Source organism: Diadema antillarum, unplaced genomic scaffold (assembly GCF_040938485.1).
Source record: "Diadema antillarum isolate AM-2024a unplaced genomic scaffold, OU_Dant_1.0 seq00000979_RagTag, whole genome shotgun sequence".
Classification (NCBI taxonomy): Eukaryota; Metazoa; Echinodermata; class Echinoidea; order Diadematoida; family Diadematidae; genus Diadema; species Diadema antillarum.
The window spans coordinates 122736-147806 of NW_027271819.1; the positions used below are offsets into that span (position 1 = coordinate 122736).

The following is a 25071-nucleotide window of genomic DNA, read 5'->3' on the forward strand; positions in this document are numbered from 1 at the left end:
CTAGGACATCCTCGGTGTCCCTCATTTATGTATGTAACTTCCAATACCAGATTGATAACTCTTACCAACTGCACTGGCCACATGACATTGTGAAATTAGTCTGCTCTTCAACCCATTGAAGACGGGTTTTGCTACAACACGCATCTCCCATAGACAGCTGCCTGAGTATACTCAGGACTCGTCCTCAACGGGTCAAAAGAACTGACACATTTTTATGAACAGAATATTGGAATCATAACATACAATGTACAGATAGGTCAGCACCTGTTATACTGATATACAAATGATGCACAGGATAGAGTGTGTTAGTGGAGGCATATAGTGCACTCGAGGGTATTTACAATGTAGTGCAACATGCACTCGGCTTCGCCTCGTGCATGTTTCACAATTGTAAATACCCTCGAGTGAGCTACGCCTCCACTAACGCCACGAAATAATCCTGTGCATCATTTGTTTTATAAAATGGGTCGAAAATCCGAAAACTAACAGCATTTTTCACGTACCTTTGTGGGTCAAGACGTCCGAAGATGTTCGTCCCAAACATTTACGCACGTCGCACTCGGAAATCCCGCACATACAGTAGAAGTATGATGGGGGGTTGGGTTTCCGGACACTTAAGTTCCCGCATGAAAACTTACTTATTTTACATAGAATATGCACCCTTTACCTTAAAGACTTGATATAGACTCCTCATATAGGCCTACTAGACAACATACTCTGAAAACAGCGTGAGAATTAACCTGCTAAATCGTTGGATTTGCCCTTCAAAGTGACTCCATGTACGCGTCCGGTCCCACAACGCTTGGTCTACTGTACTGTACAAAGTGTACGTATATAAGAGTATATGTACGCCACACATGTTATGCACAAGGGAAGAAAGGCCGGCCGGCCGGCAGCCCGAACTAGAAGTTGTTTACAGGATTGACAGCGCGTACTGTATGTATGCATGCAATTCAAAGGAGCCGCCCCGCGCACAGACGATCGGCAATAGGATTTAACCACGGTGGATTTAACACGCAGTGCGATGGGACTAGAATAACCAAAGCACATGTGACTCATTTTAGTGCTTCCTATTGGCTACATTCTTGAACCCATTTTATAAAGCTAGATATTATACTAGTAGATCATGAAAATCCCTTCATGATTTCAAAGAGCGCTTTTGATCTTTTCTGTTCATGGTCTCATTTTCACCAGAAGGGATTTGATTGTGTTAAGAGAAACATACTTTTACAGAGGTGTATAGACTTGCTGTGAATGATTGTTTTCTAATACAGCAAATTTTTAGTAGCATTGATGGTGGTATTGAAAGTAAGATGAGTATAGGACAATAATGTTTTAAATTTGTTCACACACAATTGACACACAAGCTTGAGTGCTTTCCTCGTCAACTGGCAGAGATATCTTGAAACTAATTGTACATGAATATGCGACCCGCTACAACAAAATGATCCTAAAGTTGGGCGAGGTCAATTATTTGAAAATTGCATGGCTTAATTTCCTAATCTTTCTGCTTTAAATTGATATATAACACATCTTATAAAAATAATCGGCTGCGGAGATATCGATGTTTAAAAGAGAGCATGTCGAGACGTCTGGGAAATCACTGTTTCGAGAAAAGCACCCTAAAAGTTTTCCTTGCGACGCAATCGCGATCGAGGGACACGCAAGTCAGTTTTCACCTCCGGACAATAGAAGGCAAGCCCTAGCAACTCCCGAAATGCTCATTCAAGCACAGCGTCGGCGGTCTCCTCACCGACCAATCAGTGACCAGGATGCCAGGAGAAGCGGCTGGGTATAGCGCACCCCGCCTGCAAGCACCAGTCGACTGGGCATAGTGTGTGAGCTTCACGCTTCAGTTAGCGGCAAGCAGCAAACTGACCAATGAGATCACTCTGGTCGTTGTTAGGGGCGGAGCCTATCTGTGGCGCTCAAGCCAAATTTTGGAACCAGTTTCTGCTTCGTTGAAACGCCAAAAAACATGGCCCAGAAAAACGCTATTTTTTTGTCTTTCCTTTCACCATTTTGCTTCAAAATTTCGACAGATGATAGAAGATATGTCACACTACAATAATATGCCAACATCAGAAAATCATAAGTTTTGACCAATTTTGATGCTCTGACTTCAAACTCGATTTTCACGGCTTCGACCGTGCGCGACTTTAGGATCTTTTTGTTGTAGCGGGTCACATATAGATTACCTAATCCCCCTAATCTCTATTGTGTCACCATGGCCTCCTGTTGTAAAGAGGCACATTGTTACACCCGAGTGAAATGGGTTTGCTATAACTTAACCTGTTGAAGACTACTCTGCAAGTAGGCTATACTCCGGCCAGTATATATGGGAAATGTGTGTTTTAGCAAAATCAGCTCATCCTCAATGGGTTAAAAACTACCTGAAGTTTGAAGTGACGAGTGAATGCTGATAAAAAAGAAGGTTAGCAAGTTAAACACAGTGCCTGAGCATGCAAAGGGTTAATTTCTATTTGTCTTCCCTCCCAAAGGATGCACAAGACTTGTACCTTGAGAACGAGAGGGACAAGGCGCTGACAGCGAAATGTGTCACCATCCAGAAAGTCTTCCGGGGATGGTTCTACCGCCGCCGCTTCATCCAGATGCGCAAGGCCGCCATCATCATTGAGAAGGCGTGGCGCAAGTATGCTCAGAGGATCCGCTACCTCAAGGTAACACATCCTTTCTCTTCAGTAGGGCATTTTCAAAAATTTTCAGGACATAGCGTCTTTATGATAGAGGGCAAGTCAAATTATCAAGACTTAAAATGTGAAATGTGTGTTGAACAGTATTTGAATTCCTCTCAAAGCTATCTGTGTGTCATATATTGGGCATTTGGGTTCTTTTTTGGGGGGAGGGGTATTTGACGGGAAAGCCCATTTTACACACAAATTTGCTGATTTTTTTTTAAATGCACCTTCCAATTTGAAGTCCTTTCATTGGTCTGCCAAATTGGATTTGAATTCTCTAGCCTTACCAAATTTATTAATACAGAACATTCTTTATGGTAAGGGTGTGCTGTTGTTGTTATTGTACCAAAATTATCATTCCTAAGTTCTTGGCCTGCATGCTGCTGGTTGCCAGGGGAGGAAAAGGCAAACTTAATCACCGAGGCTTGAGACCTTCCTCCCCTTTGGCAGTGTTAGGTTAATGTACTTTGCAGTAAATGGGCAAAAGGTTGGGGGGGGGGGGAGCTCAGAGGGATGGGCGGGAAGAGTGCTTACTACAGAGTGGAAAGAATTCTATTAAACTAGTCAGAATTAGTGTAAAATCATTCCAGTCTAGCGAGAAGTGTGACAAGTTAGTCAAGCAGTTTGTTTGTCTTCTACATGAAAAGGACAAGCAAGGCTTATTTCTTTTTCATTTTTTAGGTGAATGCAAACATAGCAGCTGCAGTATTTGGCAATAATACTATTACGGAAGGGAAGGAAATCCTGGTGGCACAACATGTCACACATTCTGACACCAAAACAAATCACCACTACCAATGATATCAAACTTAGTAACAAAACTTTATTCTTCCCTTGCCTCACACGGCAGCGTCCCGGTCTCGTCTGGATCCATCTTTTTTTCAATGTGGTCCGACCAGGCCACACCCACTTTGTACAAATGCATATTCATGACAATACCATCGTAAATGCATCTTCTCATGTTCTGTATACGCAGATGAAGAGAGGTTACCTCAGACTGCAGGCCGTGCTGCGTGCGAGGATTCTGGCCTACCGCTACGAGTTCACACGTCGGAGGGTCAGGGGTCTCCAGGTGAGGAATTATTTGTTGGTCTCAAGCCAATGTTTTTCATAAGTATTGATCAATTAGCTCAACGTGAGTCAATCAGCTGGAAACCCAAAAGACGTTATTCACCCTGTGCTGTCTGTGGAGCTAACGGCCTTTTGATTCTGGACCAACTTGATTAATGTCATTCTGGAGTCAGAATTCACTTATCAGAATTTCTGGGTTTTTTTTTTTTTGATTTGTGAATGTGCTGTGATTTCTGTCAGCCGGCTGATTTGCAGAAAGGCATAAACAAACATATCATAGGACTATAAAGCAAGAAATTTTCGCGGCATGAAATTTTTGCAGCATGAAATTTTTACAGCATGAAATTTTCATGAATTAGAGCTGACGGCCTTTTTCACGCCACAAAATATGTGTGAATTGCCACTGGCATGCGATGCATATAGAGTATACAAGAACTTTTGCATGCATTTTAATTTTGCAAACCATGGCTCAAGAGAAATTCATGAAATTAAAATATATACCAAAATTTCCAGTTTAACAGTAGTATGGCATATGCCAAGAAGAGATATCAGGTTACGTGCACTGTAATTTTTTTGCTAGTTTGATGTTGTACTAGTGCTCAGAAATGTCCACCATAATGTCTGTTTTTCTGTTTTTCATCCGACAGGCTCACGCAAGGGGTTTCTTGGTGCGTCGCACTGTCAGGAAGTACCGAGCTAGCATCATCAAAATTCAGGCAGGGTTCCGCATGGTGCTGGCCAGAAGGAAATACAAGAAGCTGTTGGCTGAGGTGAGATTCCTAGAGAGATATTGTATCTGCTAAATTCTTTCGGCACTGCTGTCTCAAAATACCATTGACATCATGCAGGGTGTTACACAAGCACTTGCCCGATTGCCTGGGGCAAGTGAAAATCAAATTCGGGCAAGTATTTTTGAACAATGAGAGAAAAATGCTTTCCCAAATTTAGCAAGCAGAAAGTTTTGAAGCCTCCTTTTCTTTACTTATTCCTCCCAACAAACTTAGAAAGTTAACCATACAGAAGCCCAAAGATATTAATGGCTGTTTATCGATGAGATGCAACGCACTTTACATATTTCAGCAACTTTCCAACACATGCTTGAAGAAGCCCCAATGCAATGCAATAGCAACACTTGATCGAACCAAGTTTGTTACTCCATTGTGTTTAAGTGTGCGAATCAATGTGTGCTGTTTATTCCAATGACTGTGTTTTTAATAAACTCTTGACGAACACATGATTTTCTATATTATTTCCTATATTTTTGGACTTTCTTTTTGGGCAAGTAAAATGAATGTTTGAGCAAGTGTTTTGCAGCAAAATTGAAAATCTGCTTGCCCAACTAGGCAAGTGGTAAAATAAAAGTTATGTAGCATCCTGCATCATGTATGAAGTGGTTATTTCTTGTGAGGACAAGATTAAAGGGACCATGCAGTGGGAAAAACATCAGACACACCCACACAAAATTATGAATTATAAAAACTTAGAAAATAAGACAATTTGGTATCTCTCTGCCATCTAGGTGTTGAGCAGTTTTTTATTCATTTTGTACACAAAAAGTCATCAATTTTCATTTTCCTCTTGAGAAAAATTGTCTTCAGACCTATTCTTGGTCTATGATTTGAAAAATTGTATTTTTTTTTTGTTCTCCTCAGGGGTTGTTCTGTCTGTGCCCAAATATTTGAAAAGATGAAAAGCATATTATATTACGATATTTTATTACGACTGACAAAAGGCAGCATTTCCTATTCGGGCTTCATAAATACACATCATTTCATTCCAACCACATTGACAGCCGCTCATATTCTGAAATTATCTTATAACCTGAATTTATGGTACTGCTTTCAGTTTAATGATTTTGATTCTTGCCGCGCTAAGATCATGTGATTGCATTTGCGACCAATTGCGTTTCAGTATTTACATTTTATAGTTATCACAAATTGTCCTCCCATTTGGTACAATACCGGTACTCCAAAATCTCTGTACACTCTGCACAGTGCCCACCAGGATTCCTGTTAGCAATGGACAATTCATTGCTGTCATTATCATCATGGTAACATGTTTTCTATTTCCTTCGTGCCAATATTTGTTGATGACAATCTAAAGTGCACAGACAGACATATAGACACACACATGTTCTTTTGGTCTGTACAGAGGTATTCTCACATTCATCCAGTACACACAGCAGACTTCCGTCATGTTTATAGGGCCTTATTTATGACATCCACGCTTAAAGCATGCAGAGAGTGAAACACCCTCACCAAACATTGTAGCCTAACAGGTTAATTGCTCTGTTTGTGAATGCAAATTGCAGCTTTTTCCATAATTCCTTAAAGATGCATATGATTATAATCCTTGAGAGAAATTGCTGTCAAAGATGTGGAAATTGGCAATGAGAAATCATCTTCCGTATAAATGGATGAGATCTCCAACAAACTGAAATATACTATATATGCCATATATTTAGCGAGTCTCATTTTCGTGAATCGGAACTTTCAGACGATTTTGCGATCTCGATTTTGCGATTGGGGAATACAGTACTGACTGGAGAAATGTATGCGTGCATGTTACATTCATGTCGGGGTCAGAGTCATTTTTCGTGTGTCTTTAAATTCGGGGATAGCACCTGACCCGTGAAATTCGCAAAAATATAAACTGGGTGAAATTTGTGAAAATAAAAACTTTGTGAAATATTCGGTGTATACAGTAGATCCAACAAAGTCTTGGCCAAGAAAAACATTCTTTAAGAAATTATTGAATGTATACATGCTCTCTAGTACCCTGTATTAGTTAATTTCTTACAGTCTCTATTGTGCTAAAAATGTATGATGCCATTGCAAAGGTCTCTATTAGTGCTCTTTGTAGCAAATGCCATAAGTGGCCTTTCTATATAGTGCGTGGAATAAGCACTGAGTATTTCCCTGTCGCAAATATACCTTGATGTGGCTATAAATAGATATCTGGGGGGCATTTCATGAAGGAACTTGTCGGATAAAATATCTGACAAGTCAGTTATATCCGACAAGTTCAGAGAAATCAGCCAATCAGACTAAAGAATTTCTCAAAACTTGTCGGATATAACTGACTTGTCAGATATTTTATCCGACAAGTTCCTTCATGAAATGCCCCCCTGATGTGGTGTGTTAAGATGTTGTAGTTCTCTGTTGTCGATTGGTTGAAGACTTCAGAAAATCTTGAAGTTTGATCTACACTTTGTCTTAATACTGAGTACTTGACGTAATCTCATATTTCACATCAATCATAATCCGCGATGCGCAATATTTGCACATTTCAATTGCAGTAGGCAGAAATATTGAGTGTGCCATCATAAAGAATGAAGGGGACAAACATCCAAATCAAACGTTACTAAGCGCTAAGAGGGTGGTTTTGCAAATATTACTTGTGCTGGTAACAAAATTTTGACCTTCGGAATTGCTCTCTGCACCTACGCCAGGGCAAGCAAGAAATGTCAACTCAGAAATTAGGGGGTTACAAATCATGGTGTAATTAAGTGGTCATTCTATATCATCACGGCTGCAAATTGAGGGTGTGTCTTTGTGTGAGCAGGTTGAAGATTGCACTTGTTTCATTGTTACAGAAATGTCACAGCGAGAGGATTAATGGATAATTATTGAAAATTGCGACTACGCTTGCTGTGAAGCTGTGTGATCGGTCTCCAATTATCTCAGCACTGCTATAAGCGACTGACCATTGCTTCATTTTTGTGGGAAGGTTTGCAGTTTTGTCCCCAACATTGTGGAGTCTCTGAATTGATATTGAGAAATGCAGAGTGGTAGCGTAAGTTCTACTTGTTGCATTCTGTTTTACAGTGATGGCTCTACCGGTAGTCGTCAAGCTTATCAAAAAATGTTGAAGGCAATTCCGTGCAGAAACAGCTTGAATTATGCCATTTTTTTTTTTGATGAGGCCATTATAATGCCTAGCATGGAAAAATTCAAGTTGAAGGTGGGAGTAAGCTTTTAACCCTTCTGTACTGCATTATTTGGCTCCATGAAAATCCGGGGTGGGGGGGGGGGGCCCATTGATCTCGGAAACGCAATGTCCGATGAACTTGAAAATTTGCATGCTGATAGATCTTCGCTGCTGAATCTGATGGTGTAATTTATTTTAATCAATTATGCAAATTTTTGCATAATTAGCTAGTTAATTATTCATAATGTGTATTTTATGCATTTGGGGGATGTTTTCATAATTTCAGCCTAAACAAGTACAAAATTACATGAAAACTGCAATAATGAAGAGTAATGTTTCCCAAATGTGAAATAAATTAGAGAGATAAAAATAAACGAGAAAAAAACTACTTTTTTGTTTTGTTATGTATTGTTTTTATTTCTTATGTTTCCTATTGTTTTGTATTCCTTATGTATATCATTGTTTCTAAACATTGCCCAATTTATTTCAGAACAATATAGAAGCATGAACCAAGTGGAAAACCAATTCCTGAGCAAAATGTATAAAGTAATGCAAGCCATGGTCTATTGACAGTATGTAACTGTACACAAATATATGCAGCGATTAGCCATTTTAATGACATGCGCATACTAATTGGCCCATAACACCCCCTAGGTAGGTCCGATATGGACAAATGTGGTATCAAAATGTGTGCACAACTTCAGGGGAAAAAGTCATGAAGCGAGAATCCGAAATTCCCAGCGGTTGCGATGCAATCGCCAAAAGTATGGAGGGGGGGGCCTCCCAGGCCCCCCCCCCCCCCCCCCCCCCCCCCCCAGTGCAGTTAGGATTAATTTGGACTGCCTAGCCCATGTGATGTATTAACAGATATTCATTTACTGGGAACATGCCAAAATATCTATTTTTATTATTTACTGGGAAATTATTATTATTATTATATATTATACAACACCTCAGAATGATGTCGAATTGTGATTGGCCAAGAACATGTCACATGACATTCAATAGAAAATACCTATCAAACTCATTGAGAGTGACAGCCATACAATAGGCCCCTGGCATGGGCCTATAGCACGGCTCGAAGGTACTATAGCACGGCTTCGCGGGGGGCTACTAATGCATGGCCGCTCACAGAGTTCTGTGGCTCACACCCGTAGCAAAGCGCCAGCAAACTACATTGTACAGTGTACGTGCTGGCCGGCTGCGCTGCGCTGCCGGTAAGTCTCACAGACCAGGCGCGGCGGAGTACTGCAATGTTAACGTGTACGCGCAGTTACTTTACCTAGCTAGTTGCATGTATCGCGGCCTGTATACACCTAGCGGTACTGCTGTGTTTTTACTTTTGACTCTGATCTGCTACGTGGACCACAGTGATCCCAACATCAAGACTTCATTTCAAGTTGAGAAACCGTAATTTGATTATTTTTCTGTGTTTTTATACAAAATCATTTTCGGAAATAGACAAAGTCTAGACCTACTACTAGATCTACCGACATCTCAGATCGACCTAACAGTCAGGCCTAACTCGATCTAACGTTAGCGTAGAATGGGTATAGACCCTGCGGAGTTCGTGATTCCTGTGACTGTGTGGTCGAATCATGACGAGTGTTTGAAAGCAGTACACAGGGTGGTTTACAATTCTCTGCCTAATTGTTACATTTATTTTTGGGCCTTCCTGAGTTGGCGGTCACTAATTTTGTATTGTGATTGTGGACAAGGTGTTGTATAAAACGAATAATTTATGATTTTGTTCGTGCATTGGGGCACGTAATACCGCACTCGGCGCGAGATTCGCCACTGGTCTATTCAACGCGGCGCTACGCGCCTTGTTGAATAGACCAGTGGCTCATCTCGCGCCTCGTGCGATATTCGTGCCCTATGCACTCACAACTCATAAATTATTCGTATATTATTTACTGGGAAGCTATTATTATTTACTGGGAACATGCCAAAATATCTACCTCAGAGTTTGAAATGCTCCTTTTGGGGAGGATGCAACTTTTCGCTTTCACCAATTCCATTTCAAACCCTCTGAATGTATCACTCTTTCCATTCCTTCCCTTGGTAATCGTTATATGTTACACCACCTGTGCTTGTTCTGCCTCTGATCCTGTAGCACCGACGGCGGCTTGAAGCTGAGAGAATACGCAAGGAAGAAGAGAGGAAACTTAAGGCCAAGCTCGGAGCCAAGAAAGCTGCAGCAGAAGCTCAGAGGAGAGCTGAGGTGAGAAAGGCAGTCTTTCATGTAATGAAGTCTGTATGTATACTCTCTGTCTCAAAACTCAATCTTACGTCAATCCAATTTGCTGTCCGATACTCGAAAGTGAAGTCACGTCATCAGATCATATGTGACGGTGCACCTCAAAACGAACATAAAGTCGCACACACTGATTTTGCGTGAGGACTGAAAATAAGTGAAATGGGTCAACCTAGCCGAACTTGACTTTTTCATATTTTCTGAAAGAACAGGTCTTCTTTTACATTATGCTAAAATTTGGTATCATAAAACGGGCAGGAAAGTGTGTTTTTTTGCAGTTTATCTCGAACATTTTTGGTAGAATAGTGTGATTAGGTGTGTCTTTAGAATCCCTTTTTCATTTCTGAAAAACCTTGTCCACACTCTTCACTTTCAACTCTAATAACTTTTGAGAGGATAGTGCTACTGCTTTGAAAGTTGGCATTAATTATGGACAGAATGTGTTAATGAGGCATGCTTAATTTCACCTTAATTTGATAACCCCTTCATTGTTGTTACTCTGGTGGTTTACTTCCTGTTTTTTTGTCCCATTCATTGCACAGCCAGCACAGTTTGGTAAAGATTAAGTGCTTGAATAGACACTGTACTTCAGAGCCTCTTTTCTCAGTTCACACTTTTCCTGAGTTTGTGCTTTCTTTCCAGTATTTAGATAGGTTAGGAGAGTCCATTTGATTTGAGTTCTACATCATTTTAAAGCTTAAAGTCTGCTCGTTCAGAATATGGTCTTAACTAAAAATTCATGTCTGGCGACTTTTTGTTTGATTTGAGGTGCAGGGTCACATATTGAAATCTATATCAGTTAACATCACACTTGAAAAGTCAGTACTTTGTTGAATTATACAACAGTGTAGGCCTTGTTGTTTTGAAGGGAATATTCACATGTGTTCTTGTTATTTCCTGCATGATTAAATGTGTATTTTTTGTGCATCATTCTTTATGAGAAGGAATAACGTATTGATTATGATAATGATTATGATGATGATGAGGAGGAGGATAATAATGAGGATGATGATGAAGAGGGATGTACATTTTCTTGAAGTCTTTGACGAAGAGAAGAAAGGTACTGATAATGATGCTGTCTTTCTATCTTTCTTTCTCTAGGCTGCCTTGAGGGAGCAGGAGCAGAGAGCCAAGGAACAGGAGGAGCGTGAGAAGGCAGAACGTCTGGCCAAGGTGGCGGCCATCGAGGAGGCAGAGAGGAACAAGAACCAGCCGCGTACCGATGAGGAGGTAGTCGATGCCCTCTTCGGTAACATCACCTCCGATGAAGTAGGACAGGCTCCAAGGGGATTTGAGGTATTTATAGACATAAGTTCCCTTCAGCAGTGATGCTCTAAGAGTACAACCATTTTTGCAATTCTTCAGGAAATGTTCTCACTGCTTGACTTGTGATAATCAGCAGACTCTCATTGACCCTGAATGATCATTAGAAATCACTGACAACGGATTTTAAGATGACTGTATGAAAAATATTTGGGTAAAATATATAATATGGCATTTGTTAATAATGAGTTGTTGAGCTACCATGTCTCACAGGTAGTTCAGTGCAAATTGTAGCATGTTCCTCAGGATAACTTTTAGAGTACCATGATTAAGCAAATCTCTTCCCAAAGATCTGGGTAATATGAAATGATTATTGCATACAGTTCTCCAACCTCGCAAAAGTTTATATTAGCGATATAACAAAGAAAAAGAAGACAAAAAATTACAAGGTTTATTCTGCCTGTGCTGCACATACCTCATGCGATGTATCCTTTCTCTGACTTTTAAAATGAGCAAAAAACAGATCAATACAGTTCAGTATGGTTTTCCCCAAGCCTTCTATTTTGACCTGAACCCATAAAGGACTGTGTGAGTTTATCTTAGCCCACACACTTTACTAAACTCAGGCTGAGTCAATGTAAAAACTATCCCTGAAGTAGGTGAACAACTCAGCATTAAACTTTAAAAAATTCTCACTTTCAGGACTTGGAGCAGTCGCATTTAGATGCGCTGAATCGACCCCTCGATGACCCCAATTTGAAGCCTATTGTGCCAGAAGCTGATGAGGACATCTCTGAGTACCGCTTTGAGAAGTTTGCCGCCACCTACTTCGAGGCCGGTCACACCTCCTACTTCATCCGCAAGCCAATCAGCGAACCCCTTCTAGATCTGAAGAATGAAAATGACAGACAGGTGTGTAATAATAAAAATATTGATGATGATGATGATGATGATGATGATGATGATGATGTTGAAGATGATGATGATGATGATGTTGATGATGATGTTGGTGATGATGACGATGATGGTGAAATGATTCTGATGATGACAGTGATAATGTTGATGATGATGCTGTTGATGATGATAAATGATGACAATGATAATAATAATGATAACAATAATGATAATGACAATGGTAACGATGATGATGATAATGATAATGATTACAATAACGATAGTGATAACAGTAATGATAATGATAATGATTGTGATAAAGATAACAATTACGATAATGATAATGAAGATGCTAACGATTACGGTAACGATAATGATAATGATTGCAATAACAACTAGAAAAGCACTCTGAGAGCGCAGACCTCCGCCAATTCTGCAGCTCATTTCCATTACTGATCTTGTTCTTCCATAGAGAGATTTCCAAATGTACGTACTTATGGCATTGTGTCGTGAAAGTCACCTGACTTCCCAATTTAGAAGCCTTTGTTACATCATAAACCCTCTGCTGCACGGTGTGCCTCGCCCCTGCAGAAACTAGAGCACGCACTTTAGTGTGCGCAAGTAAACCTCAAGTATGCGCAGCCTGAACTCCCAAGTTCATTGACCCTACCTGCCAAAATATCAAAATCCTTCTTGAATTCCCCCCAAATTCTCGGATCACTACCAAAAGTTAATCGTTTGTTACTCGTGTCATTCTCAACCTTTCCTGCAAGTTTCATCCCAATCCGTTAACTACTTTTTGAATTATTTTGCACATGGACAAACGAACGAACTAACTAACAAATAAACCAACGGTAACGAAAACATAACCTCCCCCCTTGGCAGAGGTTATAATGATAACAATAATGATAATGATAATGATTGTGATAAAGATAACGATAATGATGATGATTACGATAGCGATAACGATAACTTTTTTTTTCTCGTTGTAGGCTGCCCTTGCAGTCTGGATCATGATCTTGAGATTCATGGGTGACCTCCCGGAGCCCAAGGCCTCTGCAGCCATGGCGGACAGGGTGAGTTCAAAGTTCAGGGGTCAGAGTTTGCTAATTTCGTGCACAGCAATTTTTCTTTTCCATTCTTTTTCAAATGTTTTCCATTTGGTTTTATGTTTGGCTTTCTACAATTTCTGTGTTGGTGATACATAATATGTATATAATCATTACAAATACAATGTAGTTTGAAAATTTTGCAGTTCTTAGAAAGATAAGAAATGATTTGATCCTAGCTAAATGCAAGGGAGATTATACACTGTCAGTAAAAGGTCGTAAAATCAGTAGGCAATAAATAATGACAAAAACTACACTTTCAGTCATAAATACTTGTGAATAATACAATTCTGTAAGTATAAGATGTGATGAAAAGGTAAATGTTCATATCAGTGAATAACACTGCATTTGAGACATTTGTTTGCTGCCCTCTTCCCTTCCATCTTGACCAGGATGGCAAGTCTGTGATGACCAAGATCTACAACACGTTGGGAAGGTCAAAGGGCAAGTCGGCAGCTGACCAGCTGCAGTCTGGGGATGACATAGCTGTGAGTATTCTTCAAACACACGCCCTTTACAGCTCTTCTTCCCTAGTTGCCAAGGAATGTGTGTTTACATTCAGCATGATATTGAAAGAGAGCCCTTACTATTATCATTACCTGAGCATATATTGGCAAGTATTGAATTTTATAGATAAAGAGAACAATCACTAATTTGATGACATTAGTTACGCCATTCTATATCAGTCTTCACTCTCTCTGTGTCTAATAAATTTGTGCACTCTGTCCACCTACATGTATCCAGTGATCAGGGCAATAATAGTCTGTGAAGGGCATTGAAGATACTTAACAAGGCTCTATAAAAACCAGCTATTATTATTATTATTGTTTTATGTATCTGAAAATGCATTCTTCTTATAACTGCACTTGCTTTCGATCTCTGCTGAATTTGAATGTTTTGTCCTCAGAAAGTGCAAAATATTTGTCAACTGATATAGTTAAAGTTGTTTATTCACTTGTAACAGCCAAAATTGTGATACAAGTGTATGATAATTTCTTGTTTATTCATACTCCTACCATTCAATTGGACCAAAGGAAACTGTATTTCTACATTTATATCTCATACTAATGACACTTTAATAGGTGTAACCAACAAACAGGTATAGCCAGGAAATGTTAGGAATAAACATAAAATAGTTGTTCATTTTCTTGGTTGTTTGTTGTTGATTGATATTGAATCATATGAAACGAAAGGCGAGATAATCATGTTCAATAGCTATGCCAATTTGATACTGGCTTTGAGGGGCTTAAATTGTATGTTTTACTACCTGCTTTTGTATCTATATGCATAAAGCTTTTAACTATTTTAAAAGTAGAATTGCTGGAAAAAATCAGTAATGATATCACAAATTGTTTTTATGCTTTGTGTGCAGCCATACGATGGGGTGAACATGGGTACTGGCACGGCGGGTCGCGGCAGCAAGAGCACCGTGCGGCGCAAGCTTGTCTCCATGACGCTGAAGCGCAAGTCCAAGATCAGCCAGGAGATGGCGCAGCGCATTCAGGATGGCAACGAGGCCGAGGTGGGGAACAGTATGCTGATCGACCGGCCGACGTCCAATCTGGAGAAACTCCACTTCATTACGGGCCACGGCCTGCTCCGTCCAGAGCTCAGGTGGGTTTCACCTCCCAGATGAAGAAGATCAAGACAGAAAGAAAGAATCCTCTTATGTGTGTGTCTTCCTTGCCCATGCATTTGTAGTAATGTGTGATTGCATTTTACCAGTATATATTATAGTACTGTGGGATTACATAATGTTTATTTGGTCATTGGTCAGTGCCTTGTGTATAATACAGCATTTCTTTTAGACAAAGTAACATTCCCACCCCTTGTAAAAAGAGTTGATGCAAAGGATGATGATAAAAAAAAAGAGAAAGTCCAACTCTCTGTTCTGCAACCTTAGAATGATATATTCTGCTCAGAGAGAAAAAAGGTGTTTTGCTGTCTTTTTACCACCCCATCAGTTTTATGGGGGATATTTCTCAGTAATGCCAGTTTTCAGACCCTGAATTCAGACCCTGGTAGTAACAAAGTTCAGGCATTACAACTGTGTCAAAAACAGCTTCATGTAGGTGAACTTCAGGCCCTCTGTGCCATTCTAACTGGCATCCCTGATTATTTTCTGTGACATTGGCTGCATATTTTGTGGTAGTGAGGCACAACTTATAAGCTGCAAGTGTCAAGTATATATCGGGCACATCGGGAGACTCAAATTTTTTCAAAGTATATCAGGTACATTGTACTTCGCTGAGTCATGGATGAAGATATATAGGGAGAATATTACAAGAATTGTTTAGTGTAGGATCTATTCTGTATAAAGCCAGTGTAAATCTCAGAGGTTCAGAGTTCCGCTGTTCCATTTCTCGTTGCTCTTACTTTTTTCACATAATTATGACCATGACAAGCTTCCTCTTAATTGTCTTAGATGCTGTCACAGATGTTGAGACAAACATGTATGGTAACAAGCTAACACATGGTGTTATCTGTTCTGTTTTAATCCAGGGATGAGATCTACTGCATGATCTGCAAACAGCTGACCAACAATCCTTCAAGAACAAGTCTCCCACGAGGCTGGATCCTCCTCTCCCTCTGTGTGGGATGCTTTGCACCCACGGACCGGGTAAGGACAAACCCCTTCGCACTCTTGGTCACCACATTTGTCATCTCAATTGCTCTTTGACAGCCAGACTTCATCCTTTAATCAATTCAAAACACATCAGAGCATACTAATATTGAAGATTTTGTTCAAAGTGGTGTGTTCTCCAAGTGAGTGTTGAATGTGGAATGAATATGAAGCCCCATGATCTTATTGTCATCATTGTTTTAATCATCGTCCTCAAAGAGACTCAAACCGTAAGCATCTCTTAAACTGGAGATTCTCCTGCCTGGACCCCCAAGCAAACTGATGTGTCCTCATCATCATCACTATCACTATTATTAGTGATGTTGTCATTCATTTTTTGTTGTTGACATAAATGCAGTTTATGTGCCTTGATTAAGGTTGGCAAATCTCCAGCCTAGAGATATGTCCAACATTGCCCGAGCAAGTTTTCAGAGATGTTCTTACTGAAGCAACTTTATGTGCAGTCTTCTTTTAAAAGATATGATTTTATGTACTGGCTGAGAAAAGAACGTGTATGGAAAAGACTTATTTAAAGAAAAGTGAAAGATGAAGGAGATCATTAACAACTTAGGGACTGAAAACGTACACACGTCTTTAGTTGCCTGGCTGCATCCCATCAGGTAACGGATCATAGGGAAGGTTGGCGTGAGCTCATCTATGTCATAGCAGTGCATATTTGTGCCAACTGAAGTACAGTATTCATCGCATAATCGGGACAGGTTGGGAGTAGCAAACACGGCCCCTTTAAGCGAGGTGCCCGATTTCGCGATGAGTACTCACCACACACTAACGGCATACGACATGTACATGTAGTGCACACACACACACACACACACACACACACATGCATACTGACGTACTGTACATGTACATGAATACACAACACGCTACCCCTCGGCGCGACCCTCCAGCTCTCCCTGCATTCTCGCAATGATGTAGAGTAATCGCAACCGGGTTCGATTCTTCTGTCAAACACGCGTGTAGTGTACAATTGTACACGTAATCAATGTCAGCTCATAGTCTAGATTCATAAAACGTTACGTATTCGCACATACATTGAACCCTTCTCATCTTTCACGCTCTCCCTCCCACTCTCTCCCCCATTTCACTGAATACGTAACTGTTCATAGCCCTCATTTCAATCGCGTAACTTTTGCCCAGTCACAACTGAGGAAGATTGTGACGTACACACAGATCACAGTGTACAGCTGTATTGAAAGTTGAAACCAAAGACAGTAGATAACAAGATACGAAGGCGCGCGATAACAATGGACTTTGCCCTCAGAGTGTATGACTGAGATTAAACAACGCACACAGCCTGGGCTGTATGAGCGAGGCATGTTTTTTATTGGATGTGAGTCGAGTAGGAATTGCAAGCGAGCACATGGCTTTGCTTATGTAGGGGAGAAGAATGTTCGCGAAGGCATGTGCTTTGCAATGGCATGGATACTTACACGGCGCTTTCGTGGCTATGCATGTACATGTACTGGATGGACGGAGGTCAAAACACACCAATCCGAAGCTTGCTTTGTCAGTTTGTTGTAAACGACAACTGATACGGAATCTTTGAAATATTGTTGTGGTATTTTGGTAGATTTTTGTGTAAAATATTAACAAAATAAAAGATCGCTTGAAGAAAAATTGTCCCGTTTATCAGAGGTCCCCGCCCGATTATCCAGTGAAAATAACGTGCGTTGGAAATGTTTCTGGGAAGCGTATATCATTTAAGCGAGGATCCCGATTATCAGATGCCCGATTATGTGATGAATACTGTATTGGCGATTATGATGATGATGATGATGATGACGATGATGGTGATAGTGGTGGTGATGATGGTGATGATGGTGATGGTGGTGATGGTGGTGATGATGGTGATGATGATGGTGATGATGGTGGTAGTGGTGGTGATGATGATGAAGATGATGATGATATGACGATGATGATGATGATGACGATGATGGTAATGATGATGATAATAATGAAGAAGATGATGATGGTAATGATGATGGTGATGGTGTTCTCTGTTCTCCTCCTCCAGTTTGTGAAGTTCCTCCGCTGCTTCATCATGACTCAAGGTCCTCCAGGCTATGCAGCCTACTGTGAGGAGAGACTCAGGAGGACCCTGGCTAATGGCACCCGCAGCCAGCCACCCAGCTGGCTGGAGCTACAGGTCAGTGACCTCTACTGATATCTCTCAAGGGAAGAATAGTTCTTGTATGAATGTGCTATTGTCTAAAGTGTTTTATTCAATATTCACGCAATAGACATATTGTATCATCGGTTGCCGAAGGGTCAAACTTATAGCTTATTATTGGAGACCATTCTGTATGGTAATCCATAACGCATGTACTGTGATTATGTCACAGATGTATGTGTAATCAAAATTGTTGAAATTGTAGAAACTAGCTATAATGAGTATCATAATTGTATATATTATGTTTTATTATGTTAATAAAAAAAATGTAAATGATGCCATACAAAGAATGGATAAATCAAATCAAATCAAATCAAATAAATAGACATTTTTAAACTTGAAGCCGTAGTGCCCCTTAATCCTGAACCTATGTTCATGTCTCTGTCTCTATCTGTCTGTAGTAATAATATAACTATAATTATGATTGTTATTATTATTATAATCATCATCATTATCATGATTGTTATTTTGATTGGTGAAATTAGTAAGAGCAGTGATAGTAGTATAGTAGTTGAAGTGGTGATACAGTTGTCATCATAATTCAGCTATTGGTCTAATTTACAAAAACGTAACAGGTTATACATTGTATACCTCAAGAAAAAACTCAAGTTCCATTCATTCATATTTGGCCCAAATTCTCAGATTATTTTCTTTTAAAAAGATGAATGACCTGTAATGTGTGTTTGATATCAATGTCTGGAATTACATGAAGGAGACTGACAAGTTAATGTGTGATTTCTCGGTAATATGATGTAATGGCCAGAAGACTTTGAAATCAAAGTTAAAAGTATGCGGTGGATTTTGTCTCCATCGCCATGGTAACCCCTCAGGCCACCAAGACCAAGAACCCCCTGATGCTTCCCATCACCTTCATGGATGGGACCACCCGCACCCTCCTGGCTGACTCTGCCACCACTGCCAGGGAACTGTGCCAGCTGCTGGCCCAGAAGATCGGACTCAAGGACCAGTTTGGCTTCTCCCTCTACATCGCCCTCTTTGAGAAGGTTGGTTCAGCTTTCATACTCTTCTTTCTCTCACAATCCTCACGAAGTGATGTCCAGCCATGTGATGTAGATGTTTCTCTACTAAAAGTGATATAGAGGTTTCTCTATTTACTGTCACTCTCTGTTGATGAGATCCTGTGCTCTATCTGTATCATTATGAACACCAAATGAAAAAGAAGGAACTAGCTCGGGATTTGAACCCACATCACATACTGCTTGCTGAGCAGAGGCACTATACCACTGAGCTGAAGCCAGTTCAATTCATTCATGTTTACAATGCCTTTCTGGATGCTTATAGATTATGAATAAACTCAAGAGAGAATGAAAGAGAGGCGACATTAAGTCACTGTCAGTGCCATGATATGGCTTCACATCCATTGGTCAGCTCAATCAAGGATTGAATATTAAAAGACTACACAAAATCAATATCTCTGTTATTCAAAATATTTCATGATAAGTTTGCAAATAAGAAAAGTATACAATAGAAACAGTAAACGATCTACAGCTGTATAAGTGAACAGCATACAAAAAAAAAAAGACTTTGATTGCAATATTACATTACCATTAATGTCTTCACAAAAATATGACAAAAGATAAGGAAGTACTATCATTCACTTGAGGGAGTTGAAGACAACAAACTTTATCAATTCTCCATGACATCTTGTTTGAAGGTGTCCTCCCTTGGGAGTGGTGGAGACCACGTGATGGACGCCATCTCACAGTGCGAGCAGTACGCCAAGGAGAAAGGTGCCCAGGAGAGGAACGCTCCCTGGAGGCTCTTCTTCCGCAAGGAGATCTTCGCCCCCTGGCACGAACCCGGCGCTGACCCTGTTGGCACCAACCTCATCTACCAACAGATCGTGAGGGGTGTCAAGTTTGGAGAGTACCGATGTGACAAGGTAAGTGCAGTGTACCTTTGTATTCTTTTATTTGATAAGTTTCATAATCTATATTTCAATGATTGATGGGATAGTAACAATGGTAACATTGGGCATTTAATATTACTACAAATGATATTGCACTTAATGTCTATGGTGATGATGATGTTTCGAAAGTCATTGCACCCTCTAAGCAAGTTACAACTCCAAACACAATTGGCGTTAATCATTTATTGATAATTTTGAAAAAACAAAACTGCCTAGTTATGAGTTTGATTGCCTAGTTATGCATACCGTATTTCTTCTTTTGGAACATTTTGGAACATTTCATACAACCATGAAGTTAGCACAAATACAGTATAAGCAGTGACTAGTCTTGACCAGTGCTTGTATATTTTTCCTTTCACTCAGGATGAGGACTTGGCAGCCATTGCAGCCCAGCAGTACTATGTGGAATACCAGAGTGACATGCAGTATGAACGTCTCATCAAACTAGTCGGTTCCTACATCCCCGACAACTCCATGACCGGGGCCAAGACAGCCGAGAGATGGGCCCAGATGATCGTCAGGCAGCACAGTAATGTGAGTTCAGTAGGGAGCAAGTAAAAAAGAAACATAGCTAATGATGACTGTATACAATGCGTATGTTGCTGTTGTCATACTACAAGAATTATGCAGTGTAGTTTGAATGAAGTCATATTCTGTATGTCATCCAATGTCAAGTACATGTAATTCTTTTATTGTTTAGATTTTAAAGGGACAATACAGTACTTGTTGAAGTGAAGATTCAGCTTGTAGCGTTTTGCGAGATATTTAGAAACCACTCTTATGAAATGTTAAAGAGCATACAATTCTAAGGGGAATCAAAAGTTTGTTTGGTGAAAATAGGTTTTGAACTGACTGAGATATGTAAAAACAAGGCAAAATTTAATTTTATTATTTCTATTTCTGTTGATTCTGTTGATTTTATTAGGGTCGCTTTTTTTGATATCTCAGCCATTTCAAGGCCAATTTTCATCAAATAAATGTTGATTCCTCCTTAAAATTACATGCTCTTTCATATTTCATGAGAGGTTTCTCATTATCTCACCCAAAAATGTTGTAAACCTGAATCCTCACCACAACCAGTACTGTACAGTCCCTTTAATGTTGACACTTGTGAAAGTTTCCCTTAGACTGTAGATTACATTACTCTGTGCAGTGAATGGGTGTGGAATATTTGTCATGCGTACCGTATTGAGTGGCTTGTGAAAAATGAAAAAGTATGAAGATTCTATTTACAATTTTTCTGATTACTAGTAATGTATGTTTGTTCCTATTGATATCTATGTGCTATTGCTTTCTGAAGATACACTGGGGATGCTTTGAAATGAGTTTTGTATATTTTGATATCATTCTCAGAAGCCTTTATACATAGTGTATACATCTGTAGGACAGCATTGCATTTGACAAATTCTTTGCTCCTTTCAAATCGTGAAGATTTGCAGTAGTATTTTAGCTCACCTTTTTTCGTTTCAATTGACATAACCAACTTCTTATGATGTAAGTTGCCGTTTGATTTAAGTCTTTGTATACTTTGAGTGCTGATAGACCCCATAGCATTGTACACACTGTCCAAAGTCCCCGACACAGAAAGTGTTAAAGGGGATGGCTAGTAACCGATCAGTGGGAATCAGTGGGAATGCTGAGGGATGATTGTTCCAATCCTTGTGGGATTCATTTAAGAGTACATTATGTATCTACTGTTGTGTGAAAATTATTTGCTTCAGAACGGTCTCATATTCAAGTAATGTGCAGAGTAATGCCCCGTCACTGACCAGGGACGCTTATCTGGAAACATTAAACTGTACATTACTTGAATATGAGACCATTCTGAAGCAAATAATTTTCACACAAGAATAGATATATAATGTACTCTTAAATGAATCCCACAAGGATTGGAACAATCATCCCTCAGCATTCCCACTGATTCCCACTGATCAGTTACTAGCCATCCCCTTTAAACCTCTCTAGCTGAATTAATTACCCTTCTTGTCTATGCTGGCTGTGTTCTGACAGAGCTACTACGTGAAGGACCATGCCAAACCCATGCTGGTGAAGGAAGACGTGGTCCGGTACGCCCAGCTCAGGTGGCCACTCCTCTTCTCACGCTTCTACGAGGCCTACAAGTTCTCCGGACCCAGCCTCCCCAAGAACGAGGTCATCATTGCCGTCAACTGGACGGGTGTCTACGTGGTTGACGACCTCGAGCAGGTCTTACTTGAACTGTCCTTCCCAGAGATCACCCAGGTGTCCAGTAGCAGGTGAGCAATATACTCATGAAAAAGAAAGAACAATATTATTTTCATCGTTTTCTGTAACGGCATAATTAAAGGTATAATTAATAAAAGGTATAATTAATAAAGGCATAATTAAATTAAAGGCATAATTTACCATTTGCGGATGAAACAAAAATTCAGCATTAGTGCTTCAAAATAGTTGTAAAGTGTGAGTTAGGAAAAAAACAACCAATGTAAAAATTTGAACCAGTATATTCGATGTTAAGTATTGTTAAATACTCAAAATAGCAATTGTTATGATAAAAATGTTTCCAGACTAAACTGTCTACAGTTATGATTTAAATAGTGATATATCCTTATGTTTTTGGCTTTATTGCAAACTTTTTATATGGTAGGATGTTTTGTGATACAACTGACCTACACATATGCATCAAGAGTGATATCTTGAACGTTTTTAAAATCACTGCTCCCAAAGGTAAACAGGACCTTTAAATGCAGTATAAACGTCCTTCTGTAAGCACTTGCATCTCCATTCATCTCCAAAGGAGCAAACCTTTCTCTCTGAGCCAAGAATTTGAGACTTTTTTTCTAACAAAAGAGAAATACTTATAGACTCTTTGACAGTTAAGGTGTAGCATTTATCAACTACAGTTAATGGTGAAATAGATATCTTTCTTGTCATCTAGCCATCTGCTTGTCTATTCAGTTCTATAGGTTTAGTGAGCAAATTTTGAGCGGTCAATGCTGGGCAGCATCTAAACTGTAAAAGAGGGTAGTGTGTCTCAAATGAGGACCATTGTAATTGTGTATGTTGTGACATACAGTCAAACCTGCCTTAGCGGCCACCTGTCTATAGTGGCCATGTGCCATATACAGCTGCTAAAAAAACACCACACACACCTTAGAGCAACTTCATGATAAGACCCTGTCTTTAGCATCCACCTGTCTGTAATGGCCACAATTTTCTTCTTCCTTGGATAGTGACTATAGACAGGTCTGACTGTACATACCCATATCCGTGTATGGTAGAGATATCACCTCACAGTGGCAAATAGTGGCCTATCAACAGTAGTTTATCTGGTCATCTTGTCTCGTTGTTACCCCTTGACCACAGGACTGGCAAACTGCATGGACAGAGCTTCACCCTACTGACAGTCAAGGGGGAAGAATTCACCTTCACCTCGTCCAATGCTGAGGACATCCGAGACCTCATTGTCTACTTCCTGGACGGCCTCAAGAAGCGGTCAAGATACGTGGTGGCGCTCCAAGACAGCCCAAAGCAGCAAAGTATGACACTTGATTTTTCTTCATTGTTCTCTTCTGCTTGTCCTCATGTTATTAATCACCAACCTTTTGTTCTTTATTCATTATTCCACTCACTTATGGAATCAGTTCTTTTTCTTTATTTGCTTTTTGTATCATGAAATATATCAATTCAATAAATGGTTAATTTGTTATCGCTTAATCATACATCAGTAGGTCAAAGAATGATTTCCATACAGACATCTTACTTTTTAATGAGCCATGAAAAGTATCAGTTTTCTTTTGAGAATTTTGGAGAGGTAAATCAACAATCAATTTAAGTAGGTTAGAAATGACTGTCCACCATGATGACAGAAGAAGTGTAAGGCTGGAATCACCTGCTCTTTGATCTGAGAATATGTGAGGTCAAGCATCGATTGGTTTCCTTTCTGACCACAGGTCAAGGGTCATCATACCTCAACTTCCAGCGAGGCGACCTCATCATCCTAGAGCAGGAGAACGGTGAGCAGGGGATGAACAGCGGCTGGTGCTACGGCCAGAATGACCGCACCAACCAGAAGGGGGACTTCCCCGCCGAGTGCGTCTACGTCCTGCCGACCAAGACCAAGCCGGCTCAAGAGGTTGTGGTGAGTGTTGTTGTCCCCACTCCACCCCACCCCTGGTGGCAACAGGGATGACAGGCTAATGTCCAGTCACTCTCTGCAGTGACCATGTAGTATTTCATTGACTTAAGGTGTTATCAGTTCAGCAGTATGTTCTTATGATTTCATCTGCTGTATTTTCTAACAACATATTACTTGAACAGTAAAGAGACTAAGTCACTATAATGAGTAACTACAAAGCAATCCCATACAGTTTATCCACTCAGTCAATTCACAAAAGTTTCATACAGTGAATGTACATATCTTCAGCATGCAAGTTATTTTGAGATGTAGCTGTTTTTTGGTTTTGTTTTACATTTTGTTTTGTTCACTTCAAAGAGTCCACCCTTCATTGAGCCAGACTTTGCTTTGGATGTATTATACAGGAGCCTGCTTTTCTCCTCCATACCATGCATCATCTTTTCATCAGTCCAGAACTGTACTTCAACTGTTTTACTTTCCACACCCAGGCTCTGTTCACCATGCACCCAGGTGAGATGACCGACCGCACCATAGGTCCAGCCGACTTGGCCATGAGCCAGGAGATCCCCAACAAACAGCACTCCCTAGAAGAGTTCTCTATAGATCACTTCAGGTACGTCTACCAGGATGACCCAATGGCTTGCGGTGATGATGGTGGTGGTAGTTATGATGATGATGATGATGATGATGATGATGATGATGATGATGATGATGATGATGATGAGGAGGAGGAAGATGATGGCAATGACATGAATGGAGATACATGTATTGATAACGGCATTGAAGAGGATGATAATAATGGTGACAATGACACCAGTAGCAACGACACAGATGATGATTTTGATATCGATGATGATGATGATGATGATGATGATGATGATGATGACATTGATATGACACTGATATAGGTGATGTTAAATTGGAGTATGATGATAACAGTGACAATAGTGCCAGTGACAGCAATAATGAAGATGATGTTGATAT

The 25071-nt window shown here is 40.0% G+C and overlaps 1 protein-coding gene across 1 annotated transcript in view; it reads left to right on the top strand.

Moving 5' to 3' along the window:
- Positions 1–25071, top strand: part of LOC139742077 (myosin-VIIa-like) — a 71008-nt gene that overhangs the window by 31402 nt on the left and 14535 nt on the right. The window contains exons 17-34 of the mRNA XM_071652636.1: positions 2502–2681; positions 3676–3771; positions 4418–4540; positions 9817–9924; positions 11059–11253; positions 11923–12132; positions 13107–13190; positions 13616–13711; positions 14596–14837; positions 15726–15843; positions 17885–18016; positions 18871–19044; positions 19716–19943; positions 20334–20504; positions 21981–22225; positions 23316–23488; positions 23903–24090; positions 24576–24700. Coding sequence (XP_071508737.1) covers positions 2502–2681; positions 3676–3771; positions 4418–4540; positions 9817–9924; positions 11059–11253; positions 11923–12132; positions 13107–13190; positions 13616–13711; positions 14596–14837; positions 15726–15843; positions 17885–18016; positions 18871–19044; positions 19716–19943; positions 20334–20504; positions 21981–22225; positions 23316–23488; positions 23903–24090; positions 24576–24700 — 2888 coding nt within the window. The remainder of the gene's footprint in view (positions 1–2501; positions 2682–3675; positions 3772–4417; positions 4541–9816; positions 9925–11058; positions 11254–11922; positions 12133–13106; positions 13191–13615; positions 13712–14595; positions 14838–15725; positions 15844–17884; positions 18017–18870; positions 19045–19715; positions 19944–20333; positions 20505–21980; positions 22226–23315; positions 23489–23902; positions 24091–24575; positions 24701–25071) is intronic.